The sequence below is a fragment of the Orcinus orca genome, chromosome 4, assembly GCF_937001465.1.
Source record: "Orcinus orca chromosome 4, mOrcOrc1.1, whole genome shotgun sequence".
In the NCBI taxonomy this organism is placed as follows: domain Eukaryota; kingdom Metazoa; phylum Chordata; class Mammalia; order Artiodactyla; family Delphinidae; genus Orcinus; species Orcinus orca.
This window is the reverse complement of record NC_064562.1, coordinates 27,791,076-27,819,031: the sequence shown is the minus strand read 5'-3', so window position 1 is coordinate 27,819,031 and position 27,956 is coordinate 27,791,076. Positions and strand designations below refer to the sequence as shown.

Here is a 27,956-nt window from a genome sequence, read left to right as displayed (position 1 = left end):
AAGTTCTGACATGATTTAATAGTGGAATTGCATATCGTCTTAGATTCACCATTCTTTTTTAGGGATTGACCAAAAAAAAAAAAAAAAAAAGCCAGACATTCAACAGATATTGAATTTCTTCAGCATGCTTAATTTGGAGCCATTATTTTGAAATCGCTTCTTGCTTTGTCCATAACGTTTTAATTCTTTGTGGCTCAGAATCAGCAGTCCTTGAATCAGCAGTCAAATGTCCCTTGAGCAGGACTTTGGCTTCAACTACCTCTGCAAAAGGCAGTCACAGCTTATGATACCGTGGATGGAGCTGTTTTCAAAAATTACTGTTTGTCTCTTTGGTTGCTCAAGGATTTTTCACCTTGGTTCTTAATCTTGTAGGCCCCCAAGTGTTCTTCACATAGGACCTCACTACAAATGGCTCCTAGAAGAAAAGAGCCCGTCTCTTTAGACTGGCTTTCAAATAATTAGCTCCTTTAGAGAAATTTTTAGACTCTTTCCACTTCTTATTTTACTGTTTAGCTCTTACTCATATGAAACTAAGATTTGTGTATCTTTGGGGTAGCATTCAGATCATGAGGAACTAATGAGTATTTCGGACTCAGATTTGTAAAATGAGAGCAAAATTCAAATAATAGAAGTTTCTGAATATAATTCATTGAAATCTTTAAAATGGTGTGCCTCTCTTATTTTTTTTGGCCGATACTCCCCACGTATTATTTATTTGTTTGTTCAATATTCTAGATACAAGTACTTTATTATTTTTTCTTCCAGTTTTATTGAGATGTTATTAACATACAGCACTAATTTTACAGTATAATGATGTACAGTATAATGATCTGACTGACCCCTCTATTCTTTATGAAAGAAAAAAAAAATAGCCAAACTTGTTTTAGTCATTCTGGGTTATTTGAGCTGTGCTAACAGGCGCCAAAATCTCAGTGACGTATGACAATAAAGTCTTATCTCTTGTTTATGTAAATTCTTGCCGTTTGCCAGATTCTTGTGCGAGGAGCCAGGCTCCTTCCATCTTCAGGCTTTATCTTTCCTTCCTTGAATCCTGGTTAGGAGATTTCAGAATCCTCTGTTTTCATCATATTTGTTCTAATACCTCCAGAAGGTATTATATGAATCGCATATGACTCCCCTCAAAGAACTGGTTTCATTTGCAAAGGAATGTGGAAATTTTCAACCTTTTTAGAGGTTCTATTTTTTCAAAAAAAAATAACAGCTTTACTGAGATATAATCCATATACCATACATTTCTCCTTTTAAAGTCTACAATTCAGTAGTTCTTAGTATGTTCACAGAGTTGTGCAGCCATCGCCACTATTTAATTTCAGATAATTTTCTTCACTTCAAAAAGAAACCCACACCCATTAGCAGCCACTCCCAAATTCCCCACGCACACCCCCATGGCCTCTAGTAACTACTAACCTACTTCCTGTTTCTATAGATTCGCCTGTTCTGGACATTTCATGTAGATGGAATCATACAATATGTGGGTTTTTTTGTGTAACTGGCGTCTTTCACTTCACATATTTTCAAGGTTTATCCATGTCGTAGTATGTATCACTACTGCGTTCCTTTTTGTGGCTGAATAATGTTCCACTGTACGAGTATGGCACATTTTGCTTCCCAGTCAATTGATAGACATTTGGGTTGTTTCCACTTCTTAGCTATTATTATAGCATTGATATGAACATTCATGTCCAAGTGTTTGTGTTTTCATTTCTCTTGGGTATATACATAGGAGTGGAATTCTTGGGTCATATAGTAACTGTATATTATACTTTTTGAAGAACTGACAAGTTGTTTTTCCAAGCAGCTGCACTATTTTACAATCCTACCAGCAATGCATAAGAGTTTAAAGGCTTAAGTTCTAACTCACTGTATACTCCGTCCAAGACGAGCCACATATTTTTAAAATATGCACTTTACATTTCATTATCCTGATAACTGTCTTACACTTTCTAAAGCAAAGACACAAAACAATCTTCTCTTTACTGTGATATTAAATGAGATGACACTCCAGTAGTTTCTTATTTTATTTTTTCTAGCCAAGGACAGATGGCAGAAGCAGTGAAATACTTGAAAAAAGTTGTGAAAATTGCAAGAAAAAATTTTCAAAGCCTAGATTTTGTGAGAGCAAGTACAATACTTGGAGACATCTACAACGAAAAAGTGAGTATAATGTGTTTCTTGCTTATACGGGAGAAATTTGCAGAATTTTAAACTTCTGTTTTTATTTGATCCTCACCTTCGCATAGCATGTTGTACAGAATGGCCCCAGGACTGCAGGACTTAGTCAATGCACAAGGCAGTGACTGGGAAGAGAAATGCCTCTTACTTCTTCCTCTTCCAGGACCTGATCGCCACCTTAACCCAGTCACCACAATCTGCTAACGCTGATTCCTATCTTCACATCCAAGTCAGAGTCAAGTGATTTGGGATTTGAAGAGCAATTAAAATATGTCAATTCAAAGAAACTTTGTTATAACAGTTGGTTCTTATCTGCTGGCACTAACATTCACCTCTCTTGCTACAAATTCTTGTTTTATTAATCCAGCTGCGATGCCTCCATTAAGTCCCTCAAGTGAAGAACAGACAATCCCAAGAGTAATTCTGAAGGAAATATGGAAATCTAGCAACAGGTTGGCTATGTGAAAAAAAAGGGAAAGAAGAGGAAAAAGTCTAAAAGTATCTCATTCAGGGGCTATTACTCGTGAAATGCATTCATCATAATGGACTTCTGGTTTATTTTCTCCTGACTTTATCTTTTATTATGCAGATTCTCCTTTAGAAGCAGTATGAAAAAGGCTTGTTTCTCCAGTTATAATTGCAGTTTTGATCACGAGTAGGATCTATCATTTTTGAGGGTAGTGACATTCTCACGCTGTGTTGATACCCCTTGTCTGAATCTTTTTGAGAGACTGTATATAGTAATGAAAAGTACTAACTCTGAGACCATACTGGAGTAAAAGCCCAGTTTTTTCCCTAATAAGATCTGTGACCTGAGACAAGCTACTTACCTTCTGAACACTTCAATTTTCTCACCTCATAGGGTTGCTGTGAATGTTGACTTAATATATGGCAGGGACTTAGAACAGTACTTGGCAGGGGAAGCAAGTGCCATCTATATAAAGCGGTACAGCCATTCTTAATCTCCATATCCTTATGTGATACCACACAATTCCCCTTTTCCCGAGGCTCAGAGGGTTTGAGTAACCTACGCCAGGTCTCCAAGCTTCCAGGCGGCAGTGGTATTCAAACCCATACCCTGAACGACTATAATCCTTTATTTGCCATATAATTGATTTTGATTATTTCAGAATTATTTAGGCTTTTTTTAATGTTTATTTTATTTTTTTATACAGCAGATTCTTATTAGTCATCAATTTTATACACATCAGTGTATACATGTCAATCCCAATCGCCCAATTCAGCACCCCACCATCCCCAGACCCCCACGGCTTTCCCCTCTTGGTGTTCATACGTTTGTTCTCTACATCTGTGTCTCAGCTTCTGCCCTGCAAACCGGTTCATCTGTACCATTTTTCTAGGTTCCACATACATGCGTTAATATATGATATTTGTTGTTCTCTTTCTGACTTACTTCACTCTGTCTCTAGATCCATCTATGTCTCAACAAATGACTCAGTTTCGTTCCTTTTTATGGCTGAGTAATATTCCATTTTATATATGTACCACATCTTCTTTATCTGTTTGTCTGTCGATGGGCACTTAGGTTGCTTCCATGACCTGGCTATTGTAAATAGTGCTGCAATGAACATTGGAGTGCATGTGTCTTTTTGAATTATGGTTTTCTCTGGGTATATGCCTAGTAGTGGGATTGCTGGATCATATGGTAATTCTATTTTTAGTTTTTTAAGGAACCTCCATACTGTTCTCTATAGTGGCTGTATCAATTTACATTCCCACCAACAGTGCAAGAGGGTTCCCTTTTCTCCACACCCGCTCCAGCATTTGTTGTTTGTAGATTTTTTGATGATGCCCGTTCTAACTGGTGTGAGGTGATACCTCATTGTAGTTTTGATTTGCATTCCTCTAATAATTAGTGATGTTGAGCAGCTTTTCATGTGCTTCTTGGCCATCTGTATGTCTTCTTTGGAGAAATGTCTATTTAGGTCTTCTGCCCATTTTTGGATTGGCTTGTTTGTTTCTTTAATATTGAGCTGCATGAGCTGTTTATATATTTTAGAGATTAATCCTTTGTCCGTTGATTTGTTTGCAAATATTTTCTCCCATTCTGAGGGTTGCCTTTTTGTCTTGTTTATGGTTTCCTCTGCTATGAAAAAGCTTCGAAGTTTCATTAGGTCCCATTTGTTTATTTTTGTTTTTATTTCCATTACTCTAGCAGGTGGATCAAAAAAGATCTTGCTGTGATTTATGTCAAAGAGTATTCTTCCTATGTTTTCCTCTAAGAGTTTTATAGAGTCTGGTCTTACATTTAGGTCTCAAATCCATTTTAAGTTTATTTTTGTTTATGGTGTTAGGGAGTGTTCTAATTTCATTCTTTTACATGTAGCTGTCTAGTTTTCCCAGCACCACTTATTGAAGAGATTTTCTTTTCTCCATTGTATATCCTTGCCTCCTTTGTCATAGATTAGTTGACCATAGGTCCGTGGGTTTATCTCTAGGCTTTCTATCTTGTTCCATTGATCTATGTTTCTGTTTTTGTGCCAGTACCATATTGTCTTGATTACTGTAGCTTTGTAGTATAGTCTGAAGTCAGGGAGTCTGATTCCTCCAGCTCTGTTTTTTTCCCTCAAGACTGCTTTGGCTATTCGGATTCTTTTGTGTCTCCATACATATTTTAAGATTTTTTGTTCTAGTTCTGTAAAAAATGCCATTTTTAATTTGATAGGGATTGCATTGTATCTGTAGATTGCTTTGGGTAGTATAGTTATTTTTACAATATTGATTCCTCCAATCCAAGAACAAGGTATATCTCTCCATCTGTTTGTATCATCTTTAATTTCTTTCTTATACTTTTCTGCATACAGGTCTTTTGTCTCCCTAGGTAGGTTTATTCCTAGGTATTTTATACTTTTGGTTGCAATGGTAAATGGGAGTGGTTCCTTAATTTCTCTTTCAGATTTTTCATCATTAGTGTATAGGAATGCAAAAGATTTCTGGGCATTAATTTTGTATCTTGCAACTTTACCAAACTCATTGATTAGCTCTAGTAGTTTTCTGATGGCATCTTTAGGATTCTCTATGTACAGTAGCATGTCATCTGCAAACAGTGACAGTTTTACTTCTTCTTTTCCAGTTTGTATTCCTTTTATTTCTTTTTCTTCTCTGATTACTGTGGCTAGGACTTCCAAAACTATGTTGAATAATAATGGTGAGAGTGGATATCCTTGTCTTGTTCCTGATCTTAGAGGAAATGCTTTCAGTTTTTCACCATTGAAAATGATGTTTGCTGTGGGTTTGTCGTATATGACCTTTATTATGTTGAGGGAGGTTCCCTCTATGCCAACTTTCTGGAGAGTTTTTATCATAAATCAGTGTTGAATTTTGTCAAAAGCTTTTTCTGCATCTATTGAGATGATCATATGGTTTTTATTCTTCAATTCGTTAATGTGGTGTATCACATTGATTGATTTGCATATATTGAAGAATCTGTGCATCCCTGGGATAAATCCCACCTAATCTTGGTGTATGTTCCTTTTAATATGTTGTTGGGTTCTGTTTGCTAGTATTTTGTTGAGGATTTTTGCATCTATATTCATCAGTGATATTGGTCTGTAATTTTCTGTTTTTGTAGTATCTTTGTCTGGTTTTGGTATCAGGGTGATGGTGGCCTCATAGAATGAGTTATGAGTTTGGGAGTGTTCCTTCCTCTGCAATTTTTTGGAAGGGTTTGAGAAGGATGGGTATTAGCTCTTCTCTAAATGTTTGATAGAATTCACCTGTGAAGCCATCTGGTCCTGGACTTTTGTTTGTTGGAAGAATTTTAATCACAGTTTCAATTTCAGTGCTTGTGATTGGTCTGTTCATATTTTCTATTTCTTCCTGGTTCAGTCTTGGAAGGTTATACCTTTCTAAGAATTTGTCCATTTCTTCCAGTTTGTCCATTTTGTTGGCATAGAGTTGCTTGTAGTAGTCTCTTAGGATGCTTTGTATCTCTGCGGTGTCTGTTGTAACGTCTCCTTTTTCATTTTTAATTTTATTGATTTGAGTCTTCTCCCTCTTTTTCTTGATGTGTCTGGCTAATGGTTTATCAATTTTGTTTATCTTCTTAAAGATCCAGCTTTTAGTTTTATTGATCTTTGCTATTGTTTTCTTTGTTTCTATTTCATTTATTTCTGCTCTGATCTGTATGATTTCTTTCCTTCTGCTAACTTTTGGTTTTGTTTGTTCTTCTTTCTGTAGTTCCTTTAGGTGTAAAGTTAGATTGTTTATTTGAGATTTTTGTTGTTTCCTGAGGTAGGTTTGTATAGCTATAAACTTCCCTCTTAGAACTGCTTTTGCTGCATCCCATAGGTTTTGGATCGATGTATTTTCATTGCCATTTGTCTCTAGGTATTTTTTGATTTCCTCTTTGATTTCTTCAGTGATCTCTTGGTTATTTAGTAACGTATTGTTTAGCCTCCGTGTATTTGTGTTTTTACGGTTTTTTTCCCTGTAATTCATTTCTAATCTCATAGCATTGTGTTCAGAAAATATGCTTGATATGATTTCAATTTTCTTAAATTTACTGAGGCTTGATTTGTGACCCAAGATGTGATCTATCCTGGAGAATGTTCCATGCTCACTTGAGAAGAAAATGTAATCTGTTGTTTTTGGATGGAATGTCCTATAAATATCAATTAAATCTATCTGGTCTGTTGTGTCATTTAAAGCTTCTGTTTCCTTATTTATTTTCATTTTGGATGATCTGTCCATTGGTGTAAGTGAGGTGTTGAAGTCTCCCACTATTATTGTGTCACTCTCGATTTCCTCTTTTATAGCTGTTAGTAGTTGCCTTATATATTGAGGTGCTCCTGTGTTGGGTGCATATATATTTATAATCATTATATCTTCTTCTTGGATTGATCCCTTGATCATTATGTAGTGTCCTACCTTGTCTCTTATAACATTCTTTATTTTAAAATCGATTTTATCTGATATGAGTATTGCTACTCCAGCTTTCTTTTGATTTCCATTTGCATGGAATATCTTTTTCCATCCCCTCACTTTCAGTCTGTATGTGTCCCTAGGTCTGAAATGGGTCTCTTGTAGACAGCATATGTATGGGTCTTGTTTTTGTATCCATTCAGCAAGCCTGTGTCTTTTGGTTGGAGCATTTAATCCATTCATGTTTAAGGTAATTATCAATATGTATGTTCCTATGACCATTTTCTTAATTGTTTTGGGTTTGTTCTTGTAGGTCTTCTTCTTCAAAAGGGAAGTGCAAAAAGCACAAATTGTTTTACCCTACCACCAAACAATATCCAGAACTCAGTTTTTTAGTATAATGTGGACATCAAGTATTAGCCTGTATTTTCCCAATTACAGAAAGCATAAGGAAGATAAAAACAATAAACATTTCTGAGGGGTAATATTTTTATACTTGCATTTTCTTAATTTTTTTTTTACCAAGAGTTTGTATCTTAACAATATGTATTTTATTCTCTGATTAGTAATTCTTGAAGAAGAGTTTAATATCTAAAGCTAGAGACATGAGTAATATCCAAAGGCTGTGTCAACTACCAAAAGTTATTTTTTTTTACCAGCTTATCCTTATTCTAGTATAAAATTTGTAGGATTCCAAGTATTCATGCTCTCTTGAAATATGCATGCCTTCAGATATACAAGTTGATTCGTATACCTTCATGGTTGCTTACATCTTAATGTAATAAATAGTCACTGATAAATAGTATAGTATTAAGAACATAATACTATAATAGTTTTATGATGTCATAGACTTCAAGAGAAACCTTTATTTGATACTAAACTTGTTAACGTTACATTCAGTTTTTGTGCATTACTGTGATTCTTTGTGGGTATTTTCTCAAGTCAGAAAATCTACTGATGACTTCTCAGGCTCACTCTGAGTTGTTATATCATTACTATAAGAGTATAATTTGAAAATGTATAGCTAAGTGGATTAGAACTAAGCCTGAGAACTAGACTTCTCAGGCTCACTCTGAGTTGTTATATCATTACTATAAGAGTATAATTTGAAAATGTATAGCTAAGTGGATTAGAACGAAGTGATAGTTATCTTTTTCTCCTTGTAATTTTGAGACAAAATGATAGCCTTGATGACATCCTGAATTTCCTCCTAGTTCTACAAAGCCATTTCCTAGGAAAGCATTGACAAAGAGTTATTTCATGTCTGCTATTCAGTTGCTTATGCATGTTTCCTAATTGTATCAAATGCCTTTGTTCCAATTTTACACCCAAACAGTTTCACAAACTATTTGCACCACACACTATCTATTAAGCTTTCCCTTGAAGGAAACTGTAGCAGGACAAAGGAACTACACCAAGTTTTGCCCACCTGACTTTGAATCTGCACTCAGCTGTTTATTAACTGTGACCTTGGGCGAGTTAATTCTTTGATCCTCTGTTTCCTCATCTTTCAAATGTCAATTACAAGATACCTTGAAGACTGGTTATATGAGGATTAGAAATTTTAAAACATGTACATGGTACCTAATAGAGTTCCTAGCATATATTGGGTACACAATAGCACTTAACCTTCTTAATATCTCAAACTCAGATCTCTCTCCTCCATTGCAGACTCATTCTCACTGCCTATTTGACATCTTCACTTAGACCTCTTCAAATGTAACCTATTAAAAACTGAACTCAACTCATCAGCTTTCCCCTAAATTCTATTTCTCTCCCTACTTAATGTTCAACCAGGATAGAATACCATTCAGGCATTTCATAGGCAACCTTCTTTTCTCAATCTGTGAGCTCTCCTTATCTGACCTTATACAGGCCCATGGTTTAAATACCATCCATACACTGATGACTCTCAAATTTATATCTCCAACCCTGATCTCTCCTTGGGACTCCAGACTTGTGATTCTGGCTGCCTCCCTAGCATCTCTCCCTGGATGTCTTCTAATTGACATCTCAAGTTTAATGTGATTCCTCCCTCCTTGGCCTACTTCTCCCCAGTTCTCCACATCTTAATAAATGGTACCATTATCCATCAACTCGATTGCTCAAGCCAATAATCTGGATATTCTTGCTTCATCTTTCTCCTCCTGCTCCATATCCAATCCAGAAGAAAACCCTGACCTTCATGCCACCAAAACGCATCTCAAATCCACCCACTTCTTCTCTCTATCTCTGCTACTATCACCACATCTGGTTATGACACTATGTTTTCTCACTTGTACTATTGCAATAAGCTCTGAACCCATTTTCCCATTTCTCCTCCATCCAATCCAGTCTCCACACAGAAGCCCAAGTAATCCTTTTAAAATGTAAATAAAATCATGTTATTTCTCAGCTTAAAATACTTCCATTGCTGACCAGTCTTCTGAGAACATAAATATAAATCCTCACCCTGACTTGAAACAATCTATATGAGATGCATTACCTCCCCCACTCCCAGTCTCTGACTTTATTGCCTTCTACTCTCCTTATGCTGTCCACCAGAGCCAAAGGGACTTTTGTGGAGTTCTTCAAACATGCTGAGCTGATTTCTGCCTGAGGACATTTGCTTTAGCTGGAATGCTTTGCGTGGACCACTCCCCAATCTGAACTTCACATTGCTGGCTTCTTGTCATTCAGAGCTCAGCTAAATGCCACAACTTCAGAAAGGTCTTCCTTGACTCAACCCAATCAAAATTATGCTGCACTTGTCTCGTAGTTTTCTTGTTTGTGATATTTTTCTTCTTGTTGTTGAATGTGTCTAGAATGGAAGCTTAATGAGAAAAGAGACCAGATCTGCCTGTTTTTTAATTTCATTCCAATTTCTAGAAGAGAACCTGGCACAGAGTTGGTGAACAAAAATATGCGAGTTCATTGAATCAATCCATAAATTTGTAACCAATTTTATACCAGTTGAGAGTAGTAGTCTCTCACTTTTGAAATTCCAAACTTCTGTTTCATTTTTGTCCAATATTTTGGCATTTTGAAAACTTGCACTGAATTTTTAAAAGCAACTCTGATATTACTGATATTTGTCAGTCTACCTTTTAAGGACCTCTACCAACTGCCCTTATCGTACCTTTTCTGGCTTCATATTATTCATGCAATGTATTCTAATTGTATTCTTAACAGTAATTTCCAAGAAATAATATTGTTATAAGACCACAATTATCATATAAAACTGTATGTGGAAAAATATAGTTTTCTCTAATTATTATAGTGTTATTATAATTTAAGTTAACACATCTTAAAAACATCCTAATTAGTTTACCTTTTACTATATAATCATGGAAGATGGGCCACCCATCTCACCCTCCTGATGTGATTGGTTTTTAACTGAAAATATATCATCAAAGTAAAGGGGTCTAGTGAGAATATTTTAGGGAAAATAACTAGGTATAGACCCTTCATGAGATCTTTTATTCTCTAATAAGAGCAAAGCATAATCACATAGTTAAAACAATGGTAGTTCCAACACTAACACAGTAAGGAAATTGTGTAAGAAAAGAGTCTTCCTCAGTACTGAGAAAATGCCCATTTATTTTGAGCTTGCTCATTGGACAGAGTGACAATTCAGACACTAAGAAGGATCTGATAAGAATCACAATAATGCATGAAAATTCTATGTTATAGTGTAATAATGCAAGTTTTGTTTCAACATCTATGATGTCAAGATCTTGACCTGAAATTGTCCACCTAATGCTTATTAGTGATATTTATAACATTAAATGAAGTTTTCTCTTCCAATAAGATGCACTTATGAAGTGCATAAATTCACTTCTGTATTCCCAAACTCATATTTAAGATTGCCAGGATTCATTACTAGAATCTTCTGAATTTTATAACAGCATAGGGCTTCACTGATAACAGGAACTGTGGAAAGTTGGGCAGAACCTTTAGAGAAGAGATTAAATTTCGATAGTAAACTCTTTAAGAATGAAAAATCTGGAAATACAATGCACATTAATGAAACCGCGTTCTAAAAAGGTATGTATAAAAATTCTTGCGTCTGAGAGGAACCAATGTTGTATTTCTTAAGGGTGCCTTAAACTAGAAAAATCTAGCTTGATACCAGTTTTATGACAGGTATGTGTGTGTCTCAAGATTGAACACTAGGCACAATTTGAGGGAAGACTAATTACCTAATTATAATGCCTAATTACCTATTATAATAATAGAAGTATTCAGGGGGAAAAGGCATTTGTTAAAAAAGATCTAATAAAAGTTATAGGCAGATGACTACTTCCACTAGCAGCAAGCTCACCTACTTGACCTTGAACTTTGTTCACTGCTGAATCTCTACTGCCTGGCATTGGCCTGGTAAATAGTAGTTATTCATTGGATGAATGAGTTTGTTCCAAAATAATAATATATCAAAATAATTCTGGAAATTCAAATATATGTCCATTTATTTATGGTCCCTAATTCTCCTAATTGAGACTCTCATCTAAAGCAATGAACAGCCTAAAGCTCAGGATTATAGCTGGAACAATAATTAGATATTTATACTTCTCTGTTTTTAAAAATAGAAACATTTGGTCTAGTCATATATTTTCATCTATTTTGTCCCATATCTTTGATATCTAACAGGGCAATCTATAATTTTAACTAGTTTTATTGTCTTCAATATTGATATTATTTCTCAATCATATAATTTATTTCATTGACATATAAATATCTTTGTTATATTTTCTTAATTAAGTGATCTTAGTCTCATATAAATCCTGTTTTATGCTTTAAAATAAGAGAAAGAATTGTTCATCTCAACAAACAAAAATTGTTTTTGATGTAATATAGAGGAAGTCTGTTTAAATTAGAAAATTTAATTGGAGTGAGCCATTTGAATGGTTCACCTAAATTGTCCCTGTGGGTATATAGCAGTGTTACATGTGCTGCTCATGTATGTAACATAACTGTCACATAAGCCCTACTCCTCACCTTGCCAGCAGCCTCTTTATTCAATCAGTTTTTCTGCTCTTTGGACTCTATGATTGTACAGAGATGTGTGGTCGTTGAGTATGCATTTTACCTGTACTGGCATATGGTATAAAGCTGTTTCTATGGTGTTTTTTCATTTCCAGTTCCGTCATAATACATTGTGAGAAAAATGACTTGAAAGCTCATAGTAAAACATTTCTCTTCAAGAGTGTGCATACATGTTTTTGTACATATGAGAGAGAGAAAGAAAGGAGAGAGGAGGAAAGGGAAGAGGATGGACTCCCCAGGGTTATAAATCAGTGAAGAAAGGAAGTTTTTCTTCCCTAGAGTTTTTACAAGTATAGCTTAATCCTAAAAATAATATCCCCTTTTGAGGAAGAGTTTTTAAAGGAAGATTTTTAGAAGACTTGGGGAGGTGGCAGAAGATAGTCTTTTCTCTGAGGCTCAATTTCATTATTTGTAAAATAAGAATAATATTTCCTCATAGAGTGACCTATGAAAGCTAATGACATAATACATATGAAGTATTTACCACTGTCCCTGACGCTTCATAAGAGTTAGGTAAATGTTATTTATTTGTAGACAATAGCTTTTAGAAGGAGAGATGAGAATGAGAAAGAAGAAAGAAAGAAAGAAGAAAGAGAAAGGAAGAGAGAGGGAGAGAGAGAAGGGAGGGAGGAAGGAAGGAAGGAAGAAAGGAAGGAAGGAAGGAAAGAAGGAAGGAAGGGAAGGGGAGGAAATCTTGAGTTTTTGCAAGTTAAAATGTTGCAAGGAACTTGGAGAAGATGTAAACATTTAAATGATCTTTTGAGTTATGCTAGTGCTGTTGTCAAGATCATGTTATTTCGAAATCTTGTCTTCCACATTCTTAGCCAAGAATGACATGTGCACATGGGAAAATACAAGTAATAACGGAAGAGCGGAATATACATCCATTTTCACTCACCACTGATTAAATGGGCTGGCTAGAATGATCTCTTGCTGTGACCAAAAACTGGTTAAAAAGATTTCATTTGGTAAATCCAATGCAACAAGTAAGAAAATTCCATCCAAATCAAAGTGAATCAGTTCACTCTTTCCCAAACTTCTTTTTTCTTCCTTATATTAGGAAGCAGAATGCTAATATTTGACCATTTTTAATCCAAAAAAAAATTAAGTTTCATACGGTTCAACCTGGTAGATACACCTTTCTTGGTGAATGAACTTCAAGATATTGCATGGTTAGTAATCACAGCTTTTAAAAGGAAACTGATTCTAATAGAGGCCCTGCTTGCCATCTCTTTCTTCTTGAAGATGAACTGCTAAAACTGCTGAAGGATCAGTGTGGCACATGCCAAGGTGGGCAGACATGTGGAATGGTAAATTAAAATTAAGAAAAAATTATTTCTCTTACATTTTTAGGGATACTACAACAAAGCTTCTGAATACTTTCAGCAAGCTTTTGACACAACAGCAGAGTTAACGAACATACCTCTGATGGATGAGACAAAAGTTCATTATGGAATAGCAAAAGCTCATCAGATGATGCTGACCATTAATAGTAATATAGAATCTGCAGATCTCACCAGCCTTGACTACCTGCTGTCATGGAAGGAGAATAGAAGTGATGTTGCACCTGATCCGACTATTGGTAAGGCCTTGGTTTCTGAAAACAATTTAGATCTTTGTACCATTCTTATTGGCTAAGTCATTTTCTTTGCAAAGGTTTATTCGACCATTGGCAATTTTATTTTTATTTCTTCATTACTATGTTAATGTTGGATGCATTTTTGTGCTGTATCGTATCTTCAGTGTTTAAGGGAGGCATACAATAGTGATAGATTTATTCAATTTGATAAATCACCATTTTTTCAGTTACCTTAAATATTCAACAGTAGGTACTGATCAGTTGTAAGGAATATGAAATAGGTTTATGTTTTAAAAAATGTTCAGTGTTGTACCTTATGGACAAGAGTAAGTGTTCAGAGATGCTAGTTAGTATTATACTCTTACTTTTCTGATGATAGTAAGTTTTCCTATTGTTTCTCAATTCAGGTGTGAATGTTAATTGAGAAAATATTTGATAGTAATTTCTCTTAATTCTACTTTTTTTTCCTACATACTTTTCTTGTGATAATTAGTCAAAATAGTCAATTAAAAACAAATAACTAGGGCTTCCCTGGTGGCGCAGTGGTTGAGAGTCTGCCTGCCAATGCAGGGGACACGGGTTCATGCCCCAGTCCGGGAGGATCCCACATGCCGCGGAGCAGCTGCGCCCGTGAGCCATGGCCACTGAGCCTGCGCGTCCGGAGCCTGTGCTCCACAACGGGAGAGGCCACAACAGTGAGAGGCCCGTGTACCTCAAAAAAAACCAAAAAACAAAAAACAAATAACTAGAGGGGGGATGTAAGGGTCAGTTTTATGTATCAACTTGACTGGGCTCTAGTCCCAAGTTAAGAATTTCATTCATTTTTATGGCTGAGTAGTATTCCATTGTGTGTGTGTGTGTGTGTGTGTGTGTGTGTGTGTGTGTGTGTGTGAATGGCACATCTTCTCTATCCATTAATCTGTTGATGGACACTTAGGTTGTTTCCATACCTTGGCAATTGTAAATAATACTAATATGAACATTGGGGTGCAAGCATGTTTTTGAATTAGTGGAGGGTTTTTTTGTCTATATACTCAGGAGTGGAATTGCTGGGCATCTCCTATTTGGAACTCTTTTTTTTCCCCCCCCCTTAGGTCATTTAGATGAAACAATAATTTGTTTTGGTGTTTATTTCCTCCATAGAATAAATAGTAAATAATAGTAACTTTGGCACAAAGAAATTTTATTGGCTCTTTTACATCAGTAGAATACCACTTTACCGCTGTCTGTCCTCTAGTTAGAAAATAAGGAAAGGTCTCGTTCCTAATAGATGCATAATAAGAGAAAGCAAGATGAAGTCTTCAGAAATAGAGGACTTGTTGAATTTCAATGCACTCAGTGCTCAAGAAATATTTATAGTTGACTATTAACTAACTACTTTCAGATAACACTTTGCTTATTCAGGATGTTGTCTTGTCACATATTTGGGCATTTGTTCTGTAGTTTTGCGTTATCTTCCCTTTATGCTCTCACTTTTTCTGCCCAGGAGCTAAAGCAGAGGAAGTATGATCCAGCTATTAGATTACTTGCTTTGATAAATGGTTTGGTGGAGAATACGTTGAGCTACTCACATTTTCAGATTTATCTGGGATAAACCCTAATCATCATAATGATAATCATGAAAAAAATACTCCTCAAAACTAGCTTCTGATAAGAGCCATTTATTGCAATCCTGTTTTTGGCTTTTTAAAAATATATTTTGCTTTGCTTTACTCTATGAAGTTATTTATTTTTCTATTCTTGTTACGTTTTATCTCCCCATTTTTTGTAAGGGCATGTTGTGCTCTAAAGGGCTTAGGAGGAAACAAAAAATGCACTTCAAAATATTATTCAGACATGTAAAAAACAAAATAAATGAACAAACCAATGAACAAAAACCAACACATAGATACAGAGAACAGAGTAGTGGTTTTACCACAGGGGAAAATGGGGAGGGCAAAATGGGTGAAGGGGAGCAACTGTATGGTGACAGATGAAAACTAAATTTTTGGTGGTGAGCACGCTGTGAAGTATACAGAAGTAGAAGTATAGTGTTGTACACATGCAACTTATATAATGTATAAACCAATGCTACCTCAATAAAATAAAAATTAAGAAAAATATTACTCAGACAGTAAAAATTCAGCTGTTCATGTGGTGGAAAAGATTAAACTCGCCAGAATGCTATAAAAGTACACCCCCTTACTGATTCCTTTGACCAAGAATAGAAATCTATGCGTGGATGAGCTACGTCATTATTAGAGTGAAAATAATAATCTTTCAGATTCAAATATAAATGAGAAGTTAGTTCAGTCAACATTTTAAGTGATAGACATTCTGTTTGGAAATAAGACCTGTAAGACATTATCAAACACTTGTTGTTTACACAGACATAGTTTTACCTCAAAATACACTAAAAAGCTAAATTTTACACTAAAATTTTAAAATTCTTCAAAAATATTTCTTAAACCACAACTCGTATTATTCTCTCTTTGCTCTGCTTAAAAATCCTCATGGACTCGCTACTGTCCACAAGTTAAACACAAGCTTCTCAACCTTTTTTGACCACCTCCCTCCCCCGACAACACACACACACACACACACACACACACGCAACATACACTATTATCACCTTACTTCCAGCTCCAGTTCCATCCACGGAAATCTCACCCACCTTGCAAGTTCCTTCTCAAATGCTGAAATCTTCCCTCACCCCCTCTCACTTGAATATTACTTCTTCTCTCTCTTCCCATATTGAATGTCATTCATTTCTCTGCAAGCATTTTTCATTTGTCATATTCTGCATCCCATCATGGCCATTTCTGTAATTGCCTTGTCTGCCCAATTAGAGTATGAATCTCTTGAAAACAGGTCCTGATTCTTGGTATTCCCTACAAAAGAAGGCACAATGTCTGACACCTACTAGGTACTAAGTAAATATTACTTACTAAGTTAAATATTATTTAACTTAGTAGGTTAAATAGAATCAAATGAGTATGTGTGTCCTCGCCATAGGCTAGTTTGCACTAACCACTTTTTGAAACAAGATTTGTAGTTCCCTGTCTCCTTGAAAAATATGGGGAAAAAACCCACAAGCCAATGATCTAACACTGTATTTTGATTACCATCCGATTATCACACGAATGCAGGACAACAGCAAGTACGATGTTGACAAAATGAAGAAATACAGAAATATTATTTGGAAATCTGAGGAGCTTTTAGGTTTTCAAAGTTTACCTTTGTTCTCTGAAGAGGCATCTTTAATCTTGCTATTGAGGGGTCCCAGGTATTCAGAAAAAAGCAGATCAAAGATTTGAAAGATACATCATAAAAGCTGTGCAGTTATCTTTACCTGTGAGACTTCCATCCTCCAAACAAATCATTAGCTCACAGAGCAGGCAATATTCTTTTAAGCAGAGGAACATGACCCCCTAAGGGAATACAGCAGTGAGAGCACTCAGGTCTCTAGATAAAATAGAACAGTGATTCACCAGCAATCACCTCTCATCTTTGTATCTTTCAGAGGGAACACAGCAAATATAGGAACCTTCATACTCTTCTGATACGTTTAGATATGGCTGGAATGATTTCATACTCCTCCTTCCCCTTCCAATAGTAAAAAAAGAATAGATTCTCCTCCCAAATTTAGGAATTTAGAAGGAATTCAAATATTATTACAGTTCAATAAAATTATTCAGGCCCGAAGCAACAGAAATTGGTTGGCTCTGGAAGGCTTAAGGGTCTATGAATTTCTGCTGATTTCTCCAGAATATAGTTTATTTTCCTTACCAGAACTATTAAGATGAACACACTGGCTAGTCAGTAGAGACACTTACTGTTTTCTACCAAAAAGCATGTAAAGGTTTCCTTGAGTGCCAAAACTATCATCCTAGTTTTATGAATCATTTAATATTCTTAAAGGAAAACAATAAAGAGCATGAATTTGTCTCTCATCCTTGGTTTGTGTTGGCTTGATGTGTGTTCCTTGGTTTAATGTCAAGCCACGTTTTCCTACCCTATCCTTTTCTTGTATTTTTCATTCATGAATTTAACCATTTTAAAGAATGTGAAAAAAACACATTCACAAGTGAGTCTCACATTCTATTATACTTTGATCGCTACTTCTGTTTGTTAAATAACGATAACAATGAGGGAAATGTAATGGAACTAGCCAAAAAGTAAGCATGCAGGTTTTATATCATCCTATCGTCACAGAGCAAACCCGTCTCTAATAATGTGTTCAAAAACATGACATATAAAAAGAAGATTCTCGTGAAAATTGTGGATGAATCAAAGCTCACCCTACTGGCAGCTTGGTGTAATTGAGAGAGACTGTTACTCAAGAGTGTGATGACCCGGGTTATAATACCCTATTGAAGAGTAATTAGCTTCATGACTTTTGGCAATAGATTTCACTTCAAGTCTCTTTAGCCTGTTATCTGAGGTTTGAAATAAGTCATTGATAAGATTCCTCTGGAACCAACCACAATTCCTCAGTAAGAGCATTTTCTAAACAAGTAAGATATTTTGTAGTCCTTAAGAATACAATCTAGAGCTTCATGAGCATTTTATTTGTTGTTTTTCCCCCATAAACACTGGTTTCTGAGGGTTTCCACAAGAGGTAATTATTATTATTATTATTATCATCCTCATAATCATCACTATAATATATCAAACAGCTGTATAAATGCCAAAATGCCAGATGTATTACTTGATCCTTCTGCTAGAATTTATAATAAAGGAGTTTCTAGCTATCTGATGTCACATGCAATTTAACTTTTCCCTGGTTGGTTGACACGGTTGAGGTTGCTAAACCTAGTTAACCATTTTATCCGCAGACTTTCAATTCATTTGCCTGTTTTCAACCCTATGTCATACTTCCCCTCAGCATTTCCTCAGCTCCTACTTTTTCCCCACTATTCCTGGGGCCTCCAATTCCTATACATGCCTGGTTCTCTGATCATCATTATCTCTTCTTCATGCACTTTAGTTTGTGGATGTCTCTGCCCTCCTAAACCTGATACCACTCCTCTAGTACCTTTCTATCTTCTGAAAATGAGTTAAAATCTTCTTGAATTTTTTTTTTTTTTTTTTGGTTTCATAGAATCAGGAAAAGACTGAGTTGTGTGGTTACCAAAAAAATTACTTGGTCCACATGTTTTATTTCCAAATGTTCTCAGGTCCAGGGGAGAAGGCAGTCATGCAATAATCTGAAAGACAAAATGGATCTATAATCTAGTTTTCTAGAACTCTAGTCCAGGATTCTTTCCATGCCTTACAGTTCCTTACATATTATCTTATAGCTAGTAAAAGCCATATCTAACTTTTTAAAAGATTACATTTTAAATTAAAGTCTGGTTAAAAATATTCAGTGAAAAGAAACAAGTGGGACTTTACTTTTGGCCAAGATGGAGTAACAAGGAAAAGATTTACCCTCCTATCTTAAACAACTAAAAAAACCCAAACAAAACATATAAGACAAAAGTTTGCAGAAATTGGACAACACAGTGCAGGACAGTGATCCCTGAGAAAGGGAAACCAAATGAGCTGAGCTGTATGATTTCCTCAAGCCTAGAGGAAGTTGCCAGGCTGTAACACAGGGAAGGGAACGAAGGTAGCGGCGGCCCAGGAGATCCTTGGGTTGAGGAGACTGAACTAGGAGTCCAGGGAGACCAAGATGGCTGGAATTCACAGCAAAGGGTACTAGAAAGGAGAGAGCTGCAGAGAAGGAAAGAGTGAGAGAGATCGACTGAGTGAGAGCTCCAGAGATATGCAGTCTTCTGCATACTGATCTGTATGTGCATGTAAAGAGACTATGGAAGGCTAAGGAAAGAACCACCCAAAAGGCTCAAGCAGAATAATCACCTAAGCTCAAACAGAGCCAGGAATTTTTTATGCTCCCACCAGCCAGAATGGAAAAGCCTCATAAAATATGGGGCATCAGGTGGAGGACTCATAAACCTTAATAGTAGAGAAAAATTATCTCTAGATGAAAGACTACTTAGGTACCACCTACCAAAATTTAAAAACAAGTATCAAAAGCATCAAACTGCTTCTAAGTAATTTAACTGAATTCTAGAACAAAACTCAAGAATATTTATAGGAGTAAAAAATAAAAAGGTAAACTCCATAGTATCTGGCATCCAATCAACATTACATAGATAATGCCAAGAAGCAGGAAGTTATAACTCATGATGAGGAGAAAATATATAAATGGAAATTGATGCAGAAATGCAACAGATGATAGAATTAGCAAACAGGACATAAAAATGTTATTAAAACTATATTTCATATGTTGAAGGATGTAATGGAAAGATTAAACATATAGAGCCAAGAAAGATATTTTAAAAAGCCAAATTCAATTTCTAGAAGTAAGAAATAAAATGTCCAAGCTGAAAAAAAAAAACAAACAACAACTTGGATGGAATTAGCAGCAGATTTAGATAATGCAAAAGACAAGATTGCTTTGGAAATATAGCAGTAGAAACTATCCAAAATGAAATACAGAGAAAAAATACTGAAAGGATATGAATAGAGCATGTTAGAGAACCACGATTAAACTTCAGGAAGCCTAAATGTGAGTAATTTGGAGACCCCAAAGAAGAGGAAAACAGGAAGGAACTGAAAAAATATTTTAAAAAATAATGAATGGCTGATTTTTTTTTCTGAATTTGATGAAAACTATAAACCCAAATCTAAGAAGCTCTATGAACCCTAAGCAAAAGAAACATGAAAATTAAACCAAGATACACCATAATCACAGTGCTTAAAATGAGTGATAAACTGAAAAATCTTAAAAGCAGCTATGGTAGTGGTGCGGTGGCACAAACATAATAGGAGCTGGAGTCTCCCTGGAAACGTAAATCAAACAAGAATGAATGAAGCAACTTATTTAAAGTACTAGAAGAAAAAAAGAACCATCAAACCTAGAATTCTATACCCAATGAAAGTATCTTTCAAAAACATAGTTAATACCATATAACCCAGCAATCCCACTACTGGGCATATACCCTGAGAAAACCATAATTCAAAAAGAGTCATGTACCACAATGTTCATTGCAGCACTATTTACAATAGCCAGGACATGGAAGCAACCTAAGTGTCCATTGACAGATGAATGGATAAAGAAGATGTAGCACATATATACAATGGAATATTACTCAGCCATAAAAGGAAACAAAATTGAGTTATTTGTAGTGAGGTGGATGGACCTAGAGTCTGTCATACAGAGTGAAGTAAGTCAGAAAGAGAAAAACAAATACCATATGCTAACACATATATATGGAATCTAAAAAAAAAAAAAAAATGGTTCTGACGAACCTAGGGCCAGGACAAGAATAAAGATGCAGACATAGAAAATGGACTTGAGGACACGGGGAGGGGGAAGGGTAAGCTGGGACGAAGTGAGAGAGTGGCCTGGACATGTATACACTACCAAATGTAAAATCGATAGCTAGTGGGAAGCAGCTGCATAGCACAGGGAGATCAGCTCAATGCTTTGTGACCACCTAGAGGGGTGGGATAGGGAGGGTGGGAGGGAGACGCAAGAGGGAGGGGATATGGAGATATATGTATACATATAGCTGATTCACTTTGTTATACAGCAGAAACTAACACAACATTGTAAAGCAATTATACTCCAATAAAGATGTTAAAAAAATAAATTAATAAAATTTAAAAAAAACAAGAAAATGTAGTTAAAATGAAGATTTTTCCAGGCATACAAAAGCTGAGAAAATTCATCACTAATATACCAGTACAAGGAATGGTAAACTCCTCCAGGCAGAAAGAACATGAATCTAGATAGAAACCTGGATCTACATAAAGAATGAATAAGGAAATGAGAAATGTGTCAGTAAAAATAAAATATTTTTCTTTCAAAAATTGCTTGAAAAAATAATTGACTGTTGAAAGCAAAAGTAATAACAACGTATTGTGGAGTTTATAACAGATGTGAAATTCAATTAAATTAAATGGAGAAATCTGGTTCTATAAAAACACATTCAGTTTCAACCAGGCAGATAGCTGCCAACCTGGGGACCACAATAGCTCCCTATTTGGACTGAATTTCTTAGTGCTCATCCCATCAACTCCTTTTTTGGGAACCCCCTGTTTTTGAAGCTCTATTCTCATTGCCTAGTGGTTGGGTCTCTTTAAAGGGGATTTATCAACATTTTGAGTTCCATCTTGTTTTTCCTTGGATTGAAAAAAAACAATCTGGTTTAGGATGAGTGATCCATTTCTATCCTGAGTATCTTTCGGCCCCAAGTCATCCCAGCCTCCCGCAAACAGCCTCTGGTGTAGGCTTTGTGGATTTTGATGGCTTCCTTGCTATCTGTTATGAAAATTGTTTCAGACTCATAATATACGTCTTTGACTTCAGATCTGCCATCAGCCACTTCTCCAAGGAACCTATAAACTTTGAAAAAGCAGTCTCTAAAAATCCAAAATAAAATAAAACTAATGATCCTAAATATGTATCCAGTTGGTGATATAGTCACAGAGAAATGAAATATTCGAAGTAGCTTTAAACAGAAATTTGACTGTGTGTCTCTAGTTGGCTAAATCCTAAAAAATGTATCCCCTCCAAAAAAAAAGTAAACTGTTTTCAGTATTCATACTATTGGTATTTATATTGGTTTTATTATTGTGAGACTGTTTTGTGTGTGATGTAGGATACATCAAATAGACAATTATTTCATATACTAAATCTTTTATTCCCAGTATCTTTGCAAACTAGAATTTTCAGTGTTGCACAAGCTTCCTCATTTGTAAAATCAGTGTAAGAAGGTAATTAAACTACATGATCTCTGAATTTCTTTTTCGTTCTTTTTTTTTTAACATCTTTATTGGGGTATAATTGCTTTACAATGGTGTGTTAGTTTCTGCTTTATAACAAAGTGAATCAGTTATACATATACATATGTTCCCATATCTCTTCCCTCTTGCGTGTCTTTTTAGTTCTTTAAGTCTATGACTCCTAGGTTTCTAAGAAAATTCTTATGCTTTTAAAATTCACTTTGTTCTAATTAAATTTAAGGAAATCTTGAAAACCAAAAGAATTAGTATGGGTTTTTGAAGAATCATGTTCTCAATATGATTTGCAGTAAACCCCATATAATAACTCCTTTACATTGTTTTTGCCAAAATACTACAATTATATCAACATATAGTGAAAGGGGAGGGGAAAAATGAAGATTTATGAGAAGAATCGTTACATAAACTGAAATACAGTTACTTCAAAGTTCCTTAGTCATACTCTACAGTAACAGTTCTCTAAGGCTTTTTCAACAGACAAACTGAAGTACAGATTTAAGGCAAATTCAAAAGAGACAAGGCTGTGAATTTGGAAAAGGCATGTTTCAGTGATGAGCAGTTTTCTTTGACCAGATTCATCAGATTTTGTGTGGTGATTGAAGTCAGGCAATCTCTGTTTGAATCCCAGCTCCTTCACTTCGTAGCTGGTGGACCTGGGTAACTTTACCTCACCTATAAAGAATGATGACAGTTCCCACCCCACAAGGTTGCCTTGAGGGTCCAGTGACATAATGTATCTGTGTGGAAGGCGCTGTTCGTTCCCTACCCAGTGGCCATTGCCCAACTTCCTTCCTGCTAACATAATCCTGATTGTTCTCTCTCTTCAAGTCGCCATGTCCTTGCAGAGGATGGACCTTCTCTATCCCCAATGGTGGAGTATTTACTAATATTATGCCAGTGACCATGACCTCATTATACTTGCCAAGTGATAGCTTTCGGGAGGATACGGAACACAATTGTAATTAATGATACAAGAAGATCTCCTGAGGAATTCCTAGAAAGGTTTTCTTCATTCTTAAAAAGAGGCGCAAACAAGGAGATTCCCTTTTTCCTGACTTTAAATGTTGATATATGAATATGTACTGCCTGGAGCTGCCATAGCCAGTGTGCAGCTAAGATATGAAAATGATGCGGATGGCGGTGGGAAAGCATAGAAGAAGTCTAGATCCTTAATGACATCCTTGCTTGCTAAATTATCTAACCCTGTAATTGCCACCACCAGTTTTTTGTGTGTGACATAAATTTCCCTATCTAAGCCACGTTCAGCTCAGTTTTGTTACTTGCAGCTAAAAGCACTCTGACAATAAGATGCCAAGTAGTGCTGACACATTATCACAGCACAGAGTGGCGACTGTGTTTGTTGTCATAGCCCCAGCAGCTAGCACGATGCCTAGCACATAATAGTGCTCAACGAATACTGAACTGTGGACAGTTTGTTGAAACACCTACTTTTTATTAAATTCAGTTTTCAAGCATTAGGCAGTATCTCAAAATCTGGCATTCTTTCTGAATTTTAAAAATGCCCCATGTTCTAAATTTACTTCCCCCTTCTCCCAACTTAATTCCTTTTCTAATTAGGATACCTGTTCTGCGGAGGATCAAAGTTATGAGCGTGATGAGGAGGAAATCAATCTAATTGAACTGATAACACCTTATTAGGAATGACTGAAAGTGCTTTAACCTATTCAAAACACTAGGATTTTTTAAATGTTGGAAGATTACCTATTGCAAGAACTTAATTGAAATCACTCAGGGAGTAAGAGGCAAGCCAATTATGAATAATGAGCCCAATACATGGACTGGTCTTCCTAAGTCTTGGGATTTGCCCTAAATTCAACTTCACTGAGTTGTTCCTGAATTTCAGAGCTTTCCTTTCTTCAATATAAATCTCTACCTTTAAAAAAACGCTTATTAGGGTTTTCAGATGACAGCTCACTCTCCCCTTAAGGAATCTGATGAAAGCTAAGGTCTCTCTCCTCTCTTCAGGAAAACATACATATAATACATGTATATGCATACATGCATATACTTTTCAGACAGTTCAGTAACCCCTGTGGAAGGGAGTAGAGATTACAAGTGCTTGCCAAGGTCTGCTTCTTTACTCTTCTGGTCACATGGAAGACTGCATTTCTCAGCCTCTGGCAACTAGGCTGGGCTCTGTGACTAGTTCTGGCCAATGGGCAAAAGTTACTTCCCAGTGAAAGCAAAGCAGAGCCCACCTGAGATACTGCAGCTGATTCTCTCCCTGCTACAGTGATCATGGAGAAAGCCTTTAAAAACACTATGGAGCCACAAGATCAAAGCAGCTTGGGTCACTAAATATCCACATTTGTCCTGGAAAGCCATTCATATCTGCAGCAGACCTTGTGTGAACACAGAATAATCCTTCCTTGTGGTGAACCACTGAGATTTTCAGAATTGTTTGTTACCACAGCTTAATTTAGCCTGCCCTGACATCCACAAGCTTCAGGATTCTTCGTGATGGCTCCCTAGATAGTAGCAGTGGGAACTCCAGTGGGAGAGCTGGGATAGCAGTTTTCTATGACAATTTATAAATTGTGTGTTTATAGGTTGTAGGTCTGCCTATAATTTTTTAGAGGCAGAGATCCCTAAAATCCTTTCTTTTTCTTTCCAGTCCTAGTCACAGGAAGCAAGTTTGATAAGACAAATGGGAGATAAAACAGTAAAATGTATTCTTTTTTTTTTTTTTTTTTGCATTATGTGGGCCTCTCCCTGTTGTGGCCTCTCCCGTTGCGGAGCACAGGCTCCGGACGCGCAGGCTCAGCGGCCATGGCTCACGGGCCCAGCTGCTCCACGGCATGTGGGATCATCCCGGACTGGGGCACGAACCCATGTCCCCTGCATTGGCAGGCGGACTCTCAACCACTGTGCCACCAGGGAAGCCCTAAAATGTATTCCATATATACTCTATGCTACTGTCAAAAACTTAAGAAAGATAAGCATCTTTTCTGTTACTATCATTTAAATCATGATAGATTAATCAAAGTGTACTTCTAATAAATTTCAAGAAAGAGCTTAGAGAATTCAATGGCTTCTGTACCTGATAAGAAAATAATTCCAAAGATGAAACATGCTGAAAAAGACAAATCAATACTTAATTGTAGCCAAATTTTTAAATAAAAAAGAGCACAGAACTTGAGCCTTAATTTCAAATTTCCTCATTCAAATGCAGTTCACTTATCTTCATATATTTTCTACAAGTGACAACTTTGCTTTCTTAGGAATCAAGTATGTCTTCAGAAAACTAATGCTCACTTCATTGGGATATAATAATGTAGCTCAAGATCCCTCGGGTTGAAAGATCTTTTTTTTTTCTTTTTCTTTTTTCCCCCTCTGAGAGCCTCCTTCTCTATCTGCTGCCTTGGTTCAATAAAAGAGAATTCTTGATTGGTCAGACAAAAACTCTACTTCTTTTAGATTCTGTTCACAGTTCTTAGTAGCTGATGGCGTTACCAGTTTTAACCTTCCAATGTACACTGAATTCACCACTTCTAAGAAAAATGTAACTGGGTTTTTCTCATCTGGTTTTATTTCAATTTTGTCTTTAATTGCTAGTTTGAAAAGCTTATGAAAAGTTTGTTGGTTGCTTGGTTAGACCATTGTAAAACCAGAGTAAATGCTGTAGCTGTACCAGTGCAAGGCTAGGGTTTGAAGTTCTGGGGGAACCCTGTTGTCACCCATTTATGTTTATCTCATTCCCAGTGAGGGGTCTTACCTCTGCTTCTAACTATGTCCTTTTACTTGCGGTCATGGATCCCAAATACTCTGTCAATTTAGCTAAATACTTTCTACCATTGTTAGAATTGGGGGGAAAACAACCCTCCCCTATGTATATTTAATCCCTCTTTAGTAAGGCTCTATTTGGACAATTCCATATGATTTCTTCTGAAAAAAGAAGTTAACATTAACATTTAAAATATGAACATACTGAAGGCACAAATTCTGTTGGCTACTAATTTTTTCCAGTTTCTCTGAAACTTTGGGTATTGTGTGGGAGTTTTATTTCTATTTACCTCTCACCTTGGTATTTTCATTATTATTAATTTTAATTTTTTTAACCACATCAATAAAAAATTATATCCATGGTCCCAGAATTTGCTTTCCTGTAAATTCTTTTACTCTGTCCTCACTGTATTTTTTTTTTTTTTTTTTTTTTTTTTTGCGGTACGCGGGCCTCTCACTGTTGTGGCCTCTCCCGTTGCGGAGCACAAGCTCCGGACGCGCAGGCTCCGGACGCGCAGGCCCAGCGGCCATCGCTCACGGGCCCAGCCGCTCCGCGGCATGTGGGATCTTCCCGGACCAGGGCACGAACCCATGTCCCCTGCATCGGCAGGTGAACTCTCAACCACTGTGCCACCAGGGAAGCCCTGTCCTCACTGTATTTTTAACTCCCAGACCTGAGTGAAGGCTTTTATAATCTAGTTTCCCTAGCATAATTAATAGAAAAATAAGTATTTTTCATGATGAATATTCTTTTAAAAATTAGAAATCATTTATAATGCCTTGTTATGATGACTGACTTGACTAACAATCCTTGGATGTATATTTCACTTCTCATGGATAATGTCTGCCTCCCGGGCTGGGTACAGTGTGCTCAGTATGGGAAATATTGAGCAAGAGTCTAATCAGATGAAATGAGAGTATATTTCTTAATTTTAATGCCATATCATCCTGACTGGTGTCTTGACCTTCCTGAAGTGAATCCCTGAAAACACTACAAATGCACCTGAATACAGTTACTTTTTGAATCATCTGAACTACTGTAGCAATAAAATAACTATTAACAGCACCAATATTTATCACCCCCAATCCTTTAACAGGACAGTGTACTCAGGTTTTTTTCTTCCTTTCATTGCCTGCTAACCTTCAATCAAAAAATCTGAGCCAAATAGATGTTCTTTCATCACGCCCTCAAGGTAAACAAAGTTGGACTTTGTCACACCAATAGGGAAAACTAAAGGTAGCTCATTTAAGTGCTGTGCCTCTAAGGGACTGTATTTATTGACTTCTAACATGGAATCAGGCACTCAAAATGAGAAAAGACCAGTTAATTTTGGCCTTTAGTGAGACCAGTCTGATTTCTCAGAATTAAGACTACATACACATTTCATTGTATCAGTAGGTAATAAAGTGTATTTTGCACTCTTATCAAAGGAAGTTTAATTTAACACTTTCAAAGATCTAGTTTTGCTTATTAAGTGTGCTCCTGGGAAAAGATACATAGTTTTCCTCAAGTCTCCACATATTTGTAACTCAGATATAAAAGTAACAAGACATATGAAATGAAATGAAGCTTCAAAATCAATAGTCAGGAAGAAGATTAATGAGAAAGACCGGGGGAGAAATTTGGGTCAAAATGACCATCATAAAATTTTGAGGTTAATATTTTTACTATTCACATTTGTTTGGCCCAAGTTTTCACCACCACCCACTAACAGGATTATGAAAAGGAGAAAAT

General features: G+C 36.1%; 1 protein-coding gene and 1 long non-coding RNA gene across 4 annotated transcripts in view; one reads left to right on the top strand and one right to left on the bottom strand.

Moving 5' to 3' along the window:
- The window catches only part of LOC125964180 (uncharacterized), a 672,498-nt gene that overhangs the window by 199,659 nt on the left and 444,883 nt on the right, over positions 1 to 27,956 (bottom strand). The gene's annotated exons all lie outside the window — the stretch shown is intronic.
- Positions 1 to 27,956, top strand: part of TTC29 (tetratricopeptide repeat domain 29) — a 249,929-nt gene that overhangs the window by 137,945 nt on the left and 84,028 nt on the right. For both annotated transcript variants that reach the window (XM_033402828.2, XM_049708815.1), the window contains exons 8-9: positions 2,052 to 2,175; positions 13,456 to 13,684. In XM_033402828.2, coding sequence (XP_033258719.1) covers positions 2,052 to 2,175; positions 13,456 to 13,684 — 353 coding nt within the window. The remainder of the gene's footprint in view (positions 1 to 2,051; positions 2,176 to 13,455; positions 13,685 to 27,956) is intronic.